The sequence below is a fragment of the Phaethon aethereus genome (assembly GCF_964289735.1).
Source record: "Phaethon aethereus genome assembly, chromosome: 5".
NCBI lineage: Eukaryota > Metazoa > Chordata > Aves > Phaethontiformes > Phaethontidae > Phaethon > Phaethon aethereus.
This window is the reverse complement of record NC_138579.1, coordinates 56,605,409-56,622,611: the sequence shown is the minus strand read 5'-3', so window position 1 is coordinate 56,622,611 and position 17,203 is coordinate 56,605,409. Positions and strand designations below refer to the sequence as shown.

Here is a 17,203-nt window from a genome sequence, read left to right as displayed (position 1 = left end):
AAAAAGTCTGCTCTCTTCCACTGTTGGGAACACAGCTGATTATACTGGTCATTGCTCCACTATTGACTACATCAGTAATTAAGAAAAAATAGTTGAGATTTAATCCTTGGGTGTAATCTGCTTTCTAGGAAAATGGCAACATGCCTTGCATAAAAGTCGCTTGCATTGTCCTACTGTAAAGAAGGTAAGCATTTTGTCCCTCTGTGTCATTTATAAATCTAGCCCTTTCCCTCTATTTACTATGGTATTTTAAACATATCTGTTCATATACACATGGGTTTAAATATACCATTAGAAAAGGCAATACTGGGTGATTTTATCATTGGGAAGGTAAGTAATCCATTAAGTACTTCAATAACACTACAGGAAAAAAAAAAAGTCTCTGCATCTGTTTGTCTGGCTAGAGGCATGGAAATGTGAGTATTAACATAGTTTTAAAAACCAAACACACGCAGCTTTCCTGCAGCAGTACAATCTAGGACAAATCATTACAAGTAAGCCAGGCAACTTAATACACTCAAACAACTTCACCCTGTGAACAATCCAACCACAAAATACGCCCACCCACTCCATTTTAACCTGTCCTATGAGTGTGAATGCAAATTTGTTGCAATCAAATTCTCTACTCCAAGAAGAAAAGCAATATCATAAGCTACATTGTACTCACCTGCTAATGCTGAAATCACTGGTGAGAAATTTGTATGTTAGTTGGGAGAGTAGACTTGTCTCTGTTGTCCTTCTCTCAATCTGGACTTTGTGTCTTACCATTTGCATTATTCGTAGACCACAGCATGCCATATTGCACTGACTTCTTTATAACAACGCTGACTTATTTGAAAATAGAGTATTTGCCCATACCCAGATGTATGAGATACGTGATGGGGAAGCTGCCTTCCCCTGTGTGAAGAAAAAGCAACCGGGAGTCAGGAGCACAATGAGCACACCTCAATAGTCTCAGTTCCTTCCATTCTCTTAACCAGCTACAATCTCCATATTGAATGGCTTGATATCTGTTATAAATGATTGCTCTGAACTGGAATTCTCACACCCAACTTGAAGAACAATTCAGTTTTTGATTCCTGCTATGCATGTCACTTCTGCACTAAGCTGGAGCTGCCTGATTTTCACTATGGAACAATATGCCATTTCTTCTGTCCTACCAGGCTGATACTTCACATTCAAAGATCTGCTTCATCACAATTCTTTGTGAATAATCAAAATGGAAACACGCATCTCTCCTTCCCTCTCTTTCTATCCTTCCTTGCTGTCAGAATTGCTGCTGATCAAAAAGTGCTTCTGGGTCTCTCTCCTCTGAAAATTTCACGTTTTATGCTGGGAGGGGGAAGGAGGGTAACAAAAATTATTCTTTGAAAAATTACCATCCACTTAATTTCAAAGGATAACCCTGGAATGCTATTTCACCCTGTTGAAGAAATACTTGTCACAAGATTTTAATAAAAACTTAATTTTGTGCCCAGTGTTTCTAGTAGAATGTTTTCTATCTAGTCTTATTTACACTCTGTTAAACGGCACTAACGAGCAAAAGCCTAAAGCCGTTGCCGGCATGAATGTGAAGTCTCAGTCCCCCTCTTGCTAAAGCATCCAGAACTGCTTAGGAGGAAGGCAGAGAGAAGAGAACAAAAACTCAGTGAAAAATAGTTTGAAACGTCTTTTTTTGGGGGGCAAGGGGTGGGGGGGGCCAGTATCTTTACCTAAAGAATAACTGTCAGCAACTTTCCCTCTCAATTCCCTATTGTTTGGAAAAGAATTCCCTATTGTTTGGAAAAGTCCTTGTCCTCAAGAACAGCTGTCTGATTTCCAACTTACTCAGTTTATGTCGGGAGGGTCTCACTTTCTCCAAAATTTCTTTTAAGCACCATATAAACAAACTCTGTTATAGCTACTGAAGCCTAGTGAGTTCTACTGATGTCTGGAAGAGAAACGGTGAGCAAATATAAGAGGAGGACAAGCCAAGAAAATGAGCAGTGGGGGCTGGTGGGAAAAATAGCCTTTAAAGATTATTTGAGAAAATTAACTGAAATTCAATATGAATACTAGAACCTCAGCATTAACAATAACAACTTTCCATAACAAGCATCTCCAGGGCTAAAGCATCCTTTTGCTTTCAGATTTTGACTGCAGGCCCCAATCCAGCAAAGTACTTCAGCCTGAGTAGTATTATTGAACTCAACCTATGTCAATGGGATTGGCTCATATGCTTAAATTTAAGCATGTACTTAAGTGCTTTGCTGGATCAGAGCCTTGTTTGTTCTAGTCTATGGTTACCTTGTAAGTGGGAAGTATCTATAAAGTACAACTACCTTTCAAATGTGTAAGGGATATCCATTGCTAATCATGCAGCATTTTGTGATACTGGATGAAGCAGCTATCTGTGGTATATCAGACTCCACATTTTTTCCATGTGGACAGTCTGAGTTGAACACCAGCCATTCAGACTTAACTATCCAAGCGCTGCCAGTCTGCAATGTACTTGTTCAAAATTAGTTCCTTAAAACTTCCTTCCAGTAGTTGTTACACTAATAGTTTAGCACCTTTACCGTACATTAATCATACACACCCAGCATCACAGTCCAGAGGACATTTTTTTTTCCTACCTATAATCCATGATCCTCTTAAAGCTGAACATGCTTCACATTTCAAAAAGTTCCTTTCTAAAGAACAGAAATTTTATTGATTGCTTTTCCTGTCTGTCTCCACTTCCTCTTTCATCTTAAGCTGCTTTCGTGAAGATCAAAAATAGCCCAAGTTACCTTTGTAAATCTAGATAGAACCAGAGTCCCACCAAAGTGCTGTACTATTATCTGTTTCCTCCAGTAATGCAGCACATGCAGATCTAGTAAAAGAGGAAGTAGTCCAGCAGAGGCAAACTTTTTGCTGCCTTCCTTAGGAAGAAGGACAGAAAGCATCCTAGTCAATCTCCATCAAAATGGTTTTTGAATGTGTGAAGCCCACCTGGAGCCTGTTCAGATTTCAAGTCTGCAAGAAGGGAATTTTGGAATCTGCTCCACGTATTTCTGAAGGTCAGAAAAAAAACAGAAAATGCCTGAGAACAATAGCAAATGATAAAATGGGCAGGAAAACACTGGAGGACAAACTCAGTATCAGGATCAAATACTTAAGAGCTTATCATAAATTGATAATAAGGGATTTTAGACTCACTTGACTTATAATCCTAAGGGTCAGCTCCTTGAAGGTAAGATGCTGGCTTCTCAACACTACACCTGGTTCTTACATGCTGTAAAGATGACAGTTTGTTCAGGTCAGCGCAGATTCCAGAGGAACATTGGTGGAAGATGGCTAAGAGTTCCACAGCAGCCACCCTGAGTCTGACTCTGCTTTATCAAAGTCAACACGCAGACAAAGCATACAGAGAACATGGACCAGCTATTGCATACCAAGCTCCTTACAACCAGATATACATCCTCTGACATGAAACCATGGTTCAATTCTGTTTTTAAGGCAAGAGGGTTTATAGCAACTGCTGCAATTTTCCCTCTGGTGCTAATCTTGATGCATTTAGAGTAGTCTGTCAGTTAGGAAGTCTACAGCTCTGGGTAAATGCACCCAAAGACCTAGCAAACGAAATAAACTGGAACAGCTGCACTCAGTAGCTTGCCAACTATCAAATGACCAAATTTGCCCATAAAACCTCAGTAAAAGATTACTGCAGCAGTAAAAGATTACTGTTTATAACAACCCTCTTTATATTCAGAGGTTAAATCTCACATTTCTTAAGTGCTGAGATTATTTGTATATGTGTGCTACTCCAGTTGATTTACAAATCTTACTGATGTGTGTACATATATACACCTCACCTTTATGTATACAAATTTCTTTATGAATAGAGCATTTTTAAAATATCGTAACTTATTTGAAACCTACTTACAAGTTTTAAAAGATACCATGGTCATATGATAAATAATGGCTAAATTATGAGTTCTTCAAGTGGTAGAATGGCAGTAATAAATAGATCAAAGACTTCCTAATGCTAATATCCATAAGAGTAATAAACAACAGGATTTCCTCTCTTGTAATGCATGTCATGGTTTTTCTCCATAAGGCTTCACATTTTTTTGCCTGCACACAGGCACGCACAGGCTCACAGAGCAGATGTGAAAGTCACAAGTCTCTAATGTATTTCATGCTCCAGTTCAGCAACTGTGAGGGTATGCTGAAGACAACGTTGTGACTAACACGGCCAAGAAATTCCTGAGAGAATAAGAATGATCGTTAACAGTTCTGAGAAACTCTTCCTCTGGGTTATTATCCCATAGGGAGAGATAGTGGGTTTTAGCAGTCTAAACCAAACAAACAGCTCTGAGAAACTAGACATATTCCCTCTGAGATTACAGCAAATGCAAAACAAAAAAACATCTTATGTTAAAAGTGTTTTGAAGCATTCATGATACTGTCAGTGAAGTACTTGGACTTCTTCCTGCTTTGTGCATCAGGTCAGAGTTTCCATACTCCCGAAGGAAACTATGCATTGGCTGAAAAAAAGAGAAAGTCTCATTTACTCTACTGTTATCTTTTCACAGCTGGCTTGATTGAACAGCGGTGAGGCATGGGCACATGTAGCGACTATTACAGCCACCAGAAAACAAAACAGTAGCAACTCAAGTGGATGCCTGTTTAAGTGATTTACATCTGGAACCACTCTGCTCACACACACCAAAGTCACTGAAAGGGAAGTTGCTTGAAAACTGTATTTTCTTGTAGCTTTCTCCAACTTCTTGAGCTAGCTGGCAAATGAAAGGTGTGATCCAGTCCCAGGGCACCGAAAGCCAGAAATAAAGTAAAAAACCCCCCAAACTACCTGACTAATGTCTTAAGATCATTTCAAGAAGTGTCAGCCTCCTTTTTTCTAACACCACCTCCTTAGACTGCCTAAAGCAACTCCGCCATCCTAACACAGGTTCAGCACACAAAATAAGACTTTCCTGTATGCATGAAGTAATGAGCAGTATTTCCTCAACTGCCTCTCATGCATTTTAAGCCGTTTCCAAGCAAGTCAAGTTAACAGGGTAGATAGGGAGGAAGAAAGTTTTGTGACTAAGAAGCAAGGCCAACTAAGTAGCAACAAAACTGTTGGTACTCCCACAGATTTCCCAGCTCAGTCTTCTGTGCTCCTTTAGTCTCCAAAAAAATAACACCAGTAAAACTATTTCTAATATCTAACCTTTAAGCTCTCTGTGTTACATTTCTTAGCATGCTGAGATAGTGACTAGCACAATCAAGTACTGGTTGCAGGCTGACATTCATTACTTACGCATTACTGTGATTCTCTATTTGCTGGTACATAGCATCAGAGTTTCCCTGAACAGAACATTTGATAGCATCACTCATTTATCTGTATTGTCATACAGCCCAGATGGTTGCAGTATGTAGGCAACTGGGAACCAGAGCAGCAGGAGGAGTGCATCCTGCTGCAGTTTTCCCTCTGGTGCTAATCTTGATGCATTTAGATTAGTCTGCTGGTTAGGAAGTCTACAGCTCTGGGTAGATGCACCCAAAGACCTAGCAAATGAAATAAACTGGAGCAGCTGCACTAGGTAGCTTGCCAACTATCAAATGACCAGATTTGCCCACAAAAACCTCAGTAAAAGATTACTGCAGTTCAGCCGAGTGACAATTCCCTTCTGTGCAGAGTGAATTTTCTTTTGAATTCCACAAGGGTGGCATTCTGTGGCAAATGGGTCTGTTATTAAAGATCAACTCAGAAATCTGTGTACTTCAGTAGATTAACTCTTACTGGGATGTACAAACCCAGAGACAAAGAGGAAACAAGACTTCTTCCATTTGGCAAATGCAATTTTATTTCTGGATTAGTTATAAGAGTTAATATTTTAAACATTCTAACATGTATACCCCTGCCAGACACCTTAATTGGCATACTGGAACAATACTGCAAATGAAGAAAGTCAACATGATTAATCATCTCCATATAAGTAGAGAGTTCTCAGGAATGTAATCGTTATTTTCCTGTGTTACAGAAAGGAGGGTTTCCAAACCTTGAAAAGGCAAGATTTCAGTGGCAATTTAATATGCCAAAGAACTATAAACTGGCTATAATTAATCCAAGTCAGAAAAATCTAAACACAATATGAAAAACAGAATACAAGCTGGGAGATACAAGGAAGGAAAGAAGACAATGACATTTCTAAGGCGGTATCTTGATAATATATAAAGAAATTACTAAGTCTACATCTGTAATCATACTTATTTAAAGCCAGGTTAGTACAGATTTTATGGTCTTGAGGAATTTACTTAAACAGAAGACATAGTCACCAAGAGCGAAATGTTACACTTAGTGACTTCCTGCACAGTTTAGTCACATATATAGCCTCACTGAGAACAAAGTACATAACCGCAAACTGTGAATCGCACCCAAATTTTCCACCCATGACTATACAAGGGAGTAATTTTTGCCACCAATACAAAACCTTGGTAGTACAACGGTGACTACACATAATGATTTTATCTGGACTACTTGCTAGCTATTTACTTTGCTGGTAGAAAAGATTCTTCATACTGTATAAGCATCACCAAAATTATTCCTTACAATGCTAGCACTCCTGGTATTACTGATTCTTCCACCAGTAGGATTTTTATACTCAAAACAACTCACAACTACGCAACAGAAATGGACATTAAGAGAGCTACAAGAATATGAGTGAGAACACAAGTTACCTATATACATTCCCATTTCCCCAGGAAAAAAAATCACTATGTACAGAGTAAAAATATAATCCTTTTCGCACCCAAACTGGCCTGTGAACGTGTAATCACAAGTGTTGCATGTGGGAACAGACATCTGTGTTCTATCTTCGTTTGTCATTTTGGTGTCTATTTCCAGGAAAATTGGAAGATAATTTTCAAAATTTGGCCCCCCAAAATAGCAAAGAATAGACTGAGTTGTCACAGACAAAATTATGTTCACTGTCAGTCCTTCTCAATGACCTTGCAAAAATTTCTTGCTGTATGTTTATAGAACAACTTGAAATTACTCAAATTACCTGAAGAATCTGAAGTCTCTAGTTCAATTTACAGGTCTGATTGCTCACATTTCTTTCAAATAAAGATGCACTTCATATGGTTATTGATTTCCTATTAATTTACAGAGCAGCAGGTTTCTGCAGTGGAAAGACTTAACTTCTCCAGCATAGCCACCTTTAAAAAAATGTCCTGCAGAAAAAAAGAAAGAGTGAAACAGATGCTGTTAGCCTTAGTGCAATTTTTGTCTTTCTGCACAGTTTTACATAACTGGATCTCAGCTGAGTCATTTTGATTTGTATTGTAAGTAATAATTTAGAAGACCACAAATACCCACATGCAACAAGAAAGCTTACCTTGGTTCTAGAGATCTATGACTGTCCTTACAGTAGTTACAGCATAGAGAAATCATACACAGTAAACTGAGTTTGTAACACACACATAATTTCAGGACAAACCCACTGTATAGCAACAAATTAACACAGGCAAACTTCAGTGAAAACCAAACAGTCATGAATACTTGTTTATGGGCACACTGTCATATAATACACATGGACACTTGTTCTTTGGACAAGCCTTAACAAGGAAGTAATTTGTAGTTACTTATATACTTATGAATTCACAAAGCCACAGCAGTGGTCCACAGATAAGTAAAAAAAAAAAAATTAGATTAATCCTACTTTTTAAGCAGGGCCTATTTATTTTATAGTCTGGCAGATGATAAACCAATTCTGCAGAGGACCTCTAAGGGACATTATGAAGTAGAAACTAAAAACTTACATTTTAATAGGACAGGCATGGCAAAAGCCCAAAGAACACTCCAGCACGCCAGGAACAAAAGCAAGCATGGCATGCAACGCACAGGCAGGCACATGCTGAAAAACTAACACAGCCTCACAATGGACAGTCATGTTAACCCAGGTCTGGCTATTCACCATGAGGGAACACTGCAGTGGCTACAGCTGCAGGAGATACCCTTGTCTGTACAGGGGTGCACTGCCTTCAAAAACCTTTCTGTGTGTGTTGGGACTGACTGCTGTTGATGGAATAGTAGGGCTACATATACAGGATATGAAAACAAAAATAATAGTGTCAGTTATTTCCTTGCTTGTTAGTTTATGCATAGGTATTCAACACAGTTTTTCAGCAATCTTCAGTTGGTGTTAGCCAGTAAAACTATATTGATTTACAGCAACTAATACTCTAGTATTCTACATAGAACAAGAGTCTGGGTTAACGGTGACTACGAAACTTTCCTCTGCCATTTTACTTGGTAGGAAGGTTATCTTCAAGTCTTTTCCTTCAAGTCAAGCTATAAAACATTGGTCTTGCTTTTGAAACTATTTATCCAAAGTAAAGCAAGCTGTATCAACTTGATACTTCTATCACACTTTAAGCCATGGATTCTTTTGTTTCACACCTATGCTGATTATCTTTAAAAAAGGACTCTGAACACCAAAAATTGCCAAGACACCCAAATCACTTAGCTCTTTTGAAAATTTTACACTTAGGTTGGCTTAGACAAGGATAGTGACTGCAATGTAATTAAAAAAACCCAACAGAAAACAGAATTAAATGTCTGGTTGTGACGAAGAATGCTTACGGGCATTTGTTTCCCCAAATTACGATCCATAGGGCCACGGTAAATGATCTAGACTGAAGTAAATAATATCTAAAAAAAACCCCAATGAACCCAAGATCCTCAAACTTTAAACCAGAAGTATGAGGGTGTAGTCACATACAACCAATTCTGAGAATCACCATTTTGGAAAGTCTGGGAACCACTGCTGTAATGCATGATAGCTACTTATAACTATGAAATTAGCAACCATGTGATGCAGAAGGTTATGCCGCCCACAAGAAGCAAATACTTGAGATACGACTGATAAAAAAGGCAAACTGTATAGACTATTGTTACTAGCCTCTTAATCCCTGGAGAAAGAAAGTTTATGCGCTTACATTTCATCATCGTATTCCTTTGGAGGTGATGCCGCAATGACTAAGTCAATCCAATCCTGAAAAAGAAATGCACAGGCAAATGTGTGCTGCTAAATACTGCTTTTAGAGATGGTTAGTGGACCACCATGGAATATCAGATAGAGAATCAGGAAGGCAATCTATTCGTGGAAAACCACAGGGAGCAGCAGAAAGTTCTCTATTAATAGGAAGACCACTTCAAGATTGAGCAGGATTTGTATCCTGAAATTAAAGAAAAACCTACTGGTCTTGCAATAAGCTTTTAAAAAGAATTATTCTAAGCTTTTAAAAATAATTATTCTAAGAATCACCCTATATTTGATCATCTTAGCAATTAATTTAGTTCTTGCTGAGAAAACACTTGCTGCAGCTGAAGTGCAGTGTTACTTGTGCATTAAGAAATCACAGATAAGCTAAGCTATTATCATAAAATTCCAATCAGCTTGCAAGTAATTTTCAATATCAAGGACAGATTCTACAGACAAATGTACTACAAATACTCAGAATGTAATGTGTTTAAATACCAATCTTGACATGTGGCTAAATGCCATGAACTTTCACAGTAAATTATGTGTGTGATTTTTCAGAGATGCTACATACTAGTATCTTCTGCAGATTTCGGCTCACTTTGATCGTACATGACATACTTGTTACTTTTGGTGTTTCCAACCTTATTTGCGTTGATGTGACAATGTCATGAAAGAAAAGTATACCTCATACAAACATTGTAGGTAGAATGAAGAAGTATTCCAGGTTACTTACCCCACCCATGCTCCAAGCTTTTGCTAGAGTTGCCTGTGCTTCTGCCAGCCTGCTATCAATTAATATCTTGCCATTTACAGCTAGTATTTCATCCCCTTTCACTATGCCTCCTGGTGAAAAGACCAATATGGTACACATACATGTAAGCAAAAATTCTGTGAGCCTTTTCTGCCCCATACTTATGCAGTACTGACTATAATGAAAAGCGTCTTCACTAGATGTGAAGGCTTACACTAAAAATTGATATAGACAAGAAAGTTTGCTACAGGTGAAAACAAAAGGAATTTTTAGGCATGGAAAAGCCACACTAATCTGTTATTGATCATGACCAAGAAATTAGTTCAAGAAAGATTTTCTGTAGTAGCAGTTTGCCTGTCTGGGTAATCCATCTATGCAGCTTACAAACTGTGGTTGATTGTAGGCTGTTACAACTATGAAAATGGCAGCATTACTTAAAGACATGAAGGTATAAGTGGCATTTGTCAAGGGTTTGCAGGACTGTCATTCCTTTGCAAGATCATGTGTAATGTTCTTAATCCTTTGAAATGGATTTTAAACTTCTTACTCTGGAATGAAGCACAATCAGCTAACTGGGACTGGATTTAAAAAGGAGAGAAGACTGATGGTAAGGGGACAGCCTCGGCTATAAGAGACCCTCACAACAGTGAAGAATCAAAGACAAACAGAGTACTTGAGAGATCAAATGGCTGAGATGGTTTCACAGCAAGAGTGACTTGAACAGGTCTTGGTGAGTGCAGGAGTGACTTGCAGGTGGGGACAACGTCAGCAAAGACAACATAGGGAGGTATTGTCCTGTCCGTCTACTTGGTCATCACCAGAGTTCTCAAGGAAAGGATGAGAGATACTGGCCACCAAGAGCAAAGCCTTGGATGTGTTGGTATGGCATGTTCTTGTGCCTTCCAGAGAGCTAGGTTGTTAGCTGGAAGGCTCTGACCTTTAGTGGGATTTTGGGAGCAAAGCCAGGTGTTTTACAATATTTAAAGTAGCATTAAGAACAAAACTAAGCAGTGTAATATAGCAGTGGTCAGGTAATTGCTTTGCACATGGAAGCATTACAAATGTTGTTCCTTGGAAACTGTGAAATCATATTCTGCTTTCCTTAGTTAACAGCATATCAGAATTAACAAAGAATCAGGTTTTTTTTTGGTTTTTTATATCTGATTGGAAAAAGGGGAGTCCTTATTAAGAGAACAGCTCTATATTTTCAGGCCATATTATTGAAAATTCTGTAATGATAAAAATACAGCAGCAGTGACCATTTCTTCTTAAACATTATTTATAAATTTTACATAATTATTAGTTTAAGCAGCACCCTTCAAACCTGAGCTGCCCTTAGAGCTGAAACGGAACTTGGCTGCCTTGGACAATCTAAGTGTGCCTCTCAGTACTAGGCATAGCTATGAAGTCAGCCAACAACTCTCAGCCAATATAAGGAACCACTTTGTATTCATATTCCCCATTGTTACTCACCATGTTTGTCTGCAGCACCACCCTCATAGATGGCAGACACGACTATCTTTCCAATTGGAGAATCAATTCCTCCCTCAACTGCAAGGTCTAACGATCCTTCCTATTAAAAAAAGAGTTTTAGTTCTGAAAAGGCTGTTAATTTTTGCTGTCAACAGGAGCTTAATCCTTCCTTCTTCCCAGTAAATGGGACTATACATGAAATACTTATATGAACACTTTAAATATCAATCAATACAGTATTTACCTTTTTAATTCGTAATAGCCGTACATCTTTTCCCATAATCTGCTCTGGGGTAAACTATGAAAAGATATAATGATTAGTCATTTCCACCTTGGAACACAAAACAAATTAGGCTGATCTATGTAGTTTATGGGAGAAAAGGGACCCTTCCCTCCTCCAAAATAGTGTTAGAGGAAAATGAGAACACTAGATCGTCTCTTCCTGCAAGAAAGCTCCTTTTCAACATGATTAGAAAAGACAAATACACAAGCCCCAGAAAGCAAGAATCTTAACCCCCTCCCAGCCCTGAAAATCAAGGAGGGTTTTTTCACAGTGTATTTCATACTAAACAGTGAGACATACTTGAATTCTCTCCTTACCATTGAATATGGATCAAAATCTTCCAAGTATTTCTGGAAGCCCTGAGAATAAAACAATACTTAATTGTAAAAACATCAGGCTCATACACACACTTAACACACAAACTCCATTTTATTTATTAGTGAGAAAAATATAATTCTGTAAGCTATGAAAGACGACAGTAAATGGAGAAAAGCATAGAAAGGCAGCAAATAGTCCGTCCTGACAGTCAGAAGACATTTCAAAACCTTGTAACAGATCAGCAGTTTGAGCTGGTCATACTATGGAGCAGACTGGAGGAACAGTTTACCACTGTCAGCTCCACAGTTCCTCTCTACAGAGAGAACAGAACAGAAATGGCTTGCCAATGTGACGCCCGTCTACAAGAAAGGCCGGAAGGAGGATCCTGGGAACTACAGGCCTGTCAGCCTGACCTCTGTTCCAGGGAAGATCATGGAGCGGTTGGTTTTGAGAGTGCTCACAGGGCATCTGCAGAACAGCCAAAGGATCAGGCCCAGCCAGCATGGGTTCATGAAAGGCAGGTCCTGCTTGACCAACCTGATCTCCTTCTATGACCAGGTGACCCGCCTAGTGGATGAGGGAAAGACTGTGGACGTTGTCTACCTGGACTTTAGTAAAGCCTTTGACAGCGTCTCCCACAGCATTCTCCTGGAGAAACTGGCGGCTCGTGGCTTAGACAGGTTTACTCTTCGCTGGGTGAGGAACTGGCTGGATGGCCGAGCCCAGAGAGTTGTGGTGAATGGCGTTAAATCCGGCTGGCGGCCGGTCACGAGTGGTGTTCCCCAGGGCTCGGTTCTGGGACCGGTCTTGTTCAATATCTTTATAGATGATCTGGATGAGGGAATCGAGTGCTCCCTCAGTAAGTTTGCAGATGACACCAAGCTGGGTGGGAGTGTTGATCTGCTGGAGGGTAGGAGGGCTCTGCAGAGGGATCTGGACAGGCTGGATCGATGGGCAGAGGCCAACTGTATGAGGTTTAATAAGGCCAAGTGCAGGGTGCTGCACTTCGGCCACAACAACCCCATGCAATGCTACAGGCTTGGGGAGGAGTGGCTGGACAGCAGCCCGGCGGAAAGGGACCTGGGGGTGCTGGTTGACAGCCGGCTGAATATGAGCCGGCAGTGTGCCCAGGTGGCCAAGAAGGCCAACAGCGTCCTGGCCTGTATCAGCAATAGTGTGGCCAGCAGGAGTACGGAAGTGATTGTGCCCCTGTACTCAGCACTGGTGAGGCCGCACCTTGAATACTGTCTTCAGTTTTGGGTCCCTCACTACAAGAAGGATGTTGAGGTGCTGGAGCGTGTCCAGAGAAGGGCAACGAAGCTGGTGAGGGGTCTGGAGCACATGTCTTATGAGGAGCGGCTGAGGGAACTGGGTTGTTTAGTCTGGAGAAGAGGAGGCTGAGGGGAGACCTTATCGCTCTCTACAACTACCTGAAAGGGGGTTGTGGCGATGAGGGTGTTGGTCTCTTCTCCCAAGTAACTAGTGATAGGACAAGAGGAAATGGCCTCAAGTTGCGCCAGGGGAGGTTTAGATTGGATATTAGGAAAAATTTCTTCTCTGAGAGGGTGGTCAGGCATTGGAACAGGCTGCCCAGGGAGGTGGTGGAGTCGCCATCCCTGGAAGTGTTCAAAAAACGTGTGGATGTGGCGCTTCAGGACATGGTTTAGGGGACATGGTGGTTCTGGATTAATGGTTGGACTTGATGATCTTAAAGATCCTTTCCAACCTAGTGATTCTGTGAAAAAAAATCTTGAAAGCATCATGGGTAGGTACTTCTTCTGAGCAACGTTTCTTGGGACTATCACCATGCTGGGCACTATCTAACACAGGCAGAATTGACAAGCTCCAATTCACCTGGCAGCAACCATTCAGGTATCTGGGTTGTAGCACCCTCTTCCAGCCCCCTTCTCTCCTTTCCATGGAGTTTCAGGGAGTTGGCTCCATACCACAAGCCAATGCAGGGCAACAACCAATTTCGTTTTCATATGGTTCTGTGGAGGGCTTAAAAGTTTTGGCAGGGACTGTCTGAAATGGGGAAGATAATTTCACAACTACGTAGAGCAAGATTTAAGCTTTGAGAGGTCCCACACCTTCTTAAACTTTCAAAACCTAGTGCACTACCCTTGTCAGACCAACACTGCAGGGAAAAAGCAGGAGTTACTTTTTCTGCAAATATGAGAGTTCCTGAGTCAGCAATCAGGAATCAATGGTGTTTGGGTGGCGGTTTCTTGAAGAGCATTAGTGGTTATGGGGTGAGACTATGGGTGATGCTGGAGATTTATAAAAACTCTGCACTTATGCTGCATGTTAAAGTAAAGACTTCAGGACTTCAGAGAAATCTTTACTGAGGCACATAAATGCTGTATCACTCTTGTGGCTTCAAGCTGCAATAAACTGGGGATTTGGGAACAACACAGAACACCACAACCCTTCGCTGACACAGCAGGCAAGCAAGTATCTGATGCAGACCAGCAGTTCAGTGCATGATCAAGCTTGATATATTCATTATTGCCCTCTTTTCTACAGGATCCATCTGATGACAAAATATATTCCACTCTCAGACTCAGCTAAGCTTTTTCCACTTGTAAATCAAATGCACAGCTTAAGGTTCCTCTGGTATCTTTAAGGGCTGGCTATTGAATGACAAAGTTGTAGCAGAAAACACTAATGCATCCACCTTTATCATCTCTCTCAGTTGCCTAATTTTGACATGATTATGAATGATCCTCTGGGGTCAGATCTGTTCCTCACTGCCTCTGACAAAGTCATTGAGCACTACTACACAGCTCTGCCTTAGCAGATCCTCAAATATACAACAGTGCTGCCCATTTGTCTAACTATACTTGCACACACCATACAACCATGGGGCTGATGCCTCTTGCATGGACTGGCAGTCATTACACACAGCCGTACTGAATTGTATGGCATGAACCCTGGCTTTCCTGCAGGCTGCCTCTCTCTTCACCTTTTCCCTGAGACCAGAAGACCAACTTAAGCAAATCATGTCCTCATTCTGTGTTTCTTCTGAGACAGAAGAAACATTTGCATGGGTTGAAGCATGATTTTATCTCCCCAAGCTCCAGAGAGCTAAAGCTTCAGGGCACAACTGCAGAACTTCTGCTTACTGCCACAAGCACTTTTTTGTTCTCTTTTTTCCATAGTGAAACATGTATTAAAAGCATCTTTTGGGAATAGGAACATGAGAGACCTTATTTAACATTTAAATTAGTATGGGTTGCATCACATTTGTTAACTGCTAACTTTGAGGAACTAAATAAATGGGAATTTGATCACAAACTTCGGCAAGGTAGAATTTCATCCTGGGGGAAAAAATCCAATCATTCATTCATTCAAAAAGTATACAATATTATGACTAGTTTTACTAAAACTGTAAGAGAAACATTTTACAACGATAACTACCTAAACAACTAATAGTTTGAATAGCTGAATTTGTATTGACCTTTGGAATCATGGCTGAAGTAGACATCTATGGTCTTGGAGCAAGCAACTTAGAGGAAAGAACTCCAATCTCAGCCAAGTCACTAATTCATTATGTAATCTAAAGGATGTCATTGAACTCTCTTTGTCCCAGGTCGACCTCATGAAAAACAGATGTTGCCCTTGAAGAAAGTTTTCCTGGGAAAATAATTTTTCAACAGGGGGGGAAAAAAAAAAAAAAAAAAACAAAAAAAACAAAACTAAGCCCCACAATGAAAAACCTGCAAGCAAAGGAGTGATATGATCTGGATCCAATAACGTACAAATACAGCTATGATACAACAAAGACAACTGCTGAACTGTAATAAATCTTTCTAGAAATGGGCATCACAAATTTGGAGAACAGAGAGCACACTCCATTGCCAAGCACAGACTAACAAACAAAGCAACACTGAGTGGAAGCCACAGTGCTAAGCCCACACTCCCACCACTCAGGACATCTCTGGCAATAGAGTTAAGACCATTCTAATCCTTTCTTGACTTACAAGAAAATTTATAGGACTCAACATAAGTAGAATCTGGAACATTAAAATGTTTGATTGCACTGAAACAACTATCTGTCTGGACTTCTAGATGAAAGATAGAGTTACTACTTAAAAAAACCCAACCAAACAGACAACAAAACACAAGCACCTAAGCCAATGGTACTGCTCACTGAAGTTTCTAACATCAATAGCTAATAGCAATTGAGACATGACTGAAATAAACAAAAAAGAAAAATTGAAAGACAAACCCATGACCAAGTATAACAAAATTTTCCAAAACACACGTGCTGAGAACACGAGTGTTATATATACAGAACACACTAACATTCAATGGCAACTGAACAATTTCAGAATTTGATTTATCTCAGTCAAATCCAATTCTTCCTTCTAGATCTAGACTGAAACTGATCAAAAGAAGAAAACATTACTTATTAATCTTAATGGTTTACCACTCAAAAGCTCACACTGTGGGCTCACAACTGTGTGCCAACATTTTCATATAACATGGCAATGCATCTAACTTTAAAGGTGTTTTGCACAGAAACTGGCACATCTAACAACAGCGGAGAAGTTAAGCACAAAGTTCACTCCTTCAAGGGACCATCTATTGAACCACCGGTCAACCAAAGGGAAGTGATGAAAACTTCACCACTGTGACAGAGGAAAGCAATAAAAGTAGTAATATAGCAGAAAAATACTACACACTACAGAAAGGCTATATGAGTAAGTGCTTTCCACCACCAGTTCCTCCAATTTCCTACCAATAACTATGTTACAGTAACAGCTTCAGTTGTTAAACTGAGAAAGTATTTTATTACTGAAAGCGCTGCATCTGGAGACGAAAAGAAAGAAGGAAACCTTAGGAATATATAAAAAAATTATTTGCCAGTATCAGATCAGTTATCAGTGTTCAGCTACCTTAAAGGCTGCACTAACCTTTTAAGTAGTTACAGATGGTTCAACCTGAAGTATTTACTATCCTCTCATTCTTCATCTGTCTAGACCAGCAGGAGCCACAGGCACACACTGAAAGTTTACAGAGACTAGCAGCTTTCATGCACTAGGGCTGTCTTGCATCCTCCGTTTTAGAAACCAAGCAACAGGATTAGAAAGGAAAGTTTTAAATCCATCATCAGTCAAAACAAGAAGTACCACACAAAACATGGAAAATGTTATTTTACTTGTTTTTTGTTAGATCTAAATGATGAATTGTAAACCACCATCCTTTTAAACATCTCTTGTGGCTGCAAAAGAAAGAAAATTGCCAAACCAGATATTAATTTTTTGCTGTAAGTTATCACCTACTCACAAATAATCTCACTGCTTTTTTTGCTCTTCTAGGGACTGAGTCACACTTGCACTTGTTAGTGCTTGT

At 39.8% G+C, this 17,203-nt stretch overlaps 1 protein-coding gene across 1 annotated transcript in view; it reads right to left on the bottom strand.

Moving 5' to 3' along the window:
- Window positions 1-7,504: 7,504 nt before the first annotated feature.
- USH1C (USH1 protein network component harmonin) overlaps window positions 7,505-17,203 on the bottom strand; it is a gene marked incomplete at its 5' end in the record, with an annotated part of 49,279 nt that continues 39,580 nt past the window's right edge. Inside the window, 6 exons of the mRNA XM_081999838.1 lie at window positions 7,505-8,070; window positions 8,974-9,029; window positions 9,754-9,863; window positions 11,245-11,344; window positions 11,489-11,542; window positions 11,845-11,886. Of these exons, the coding sequence (XP_081855964.1) occupies window positions 7,971-8,070; window positions 8,974-9,029; window positions 9,754-9,863; window positions 11,245-11,344; window positions 11,489-11,542; window positions 11,845-11,886 (462 nt within the window). The 3' untranslated portion in view covers window positions 7,505-7,970. The remainder of the gene's footprint in view (window positions 8,071-8,973; window positions 9,030-9,753; window positions 9,864-11,244; window positions 11,345-11,488; window positions 11,543-11,844; window positions 11,887-17,203) is intronic.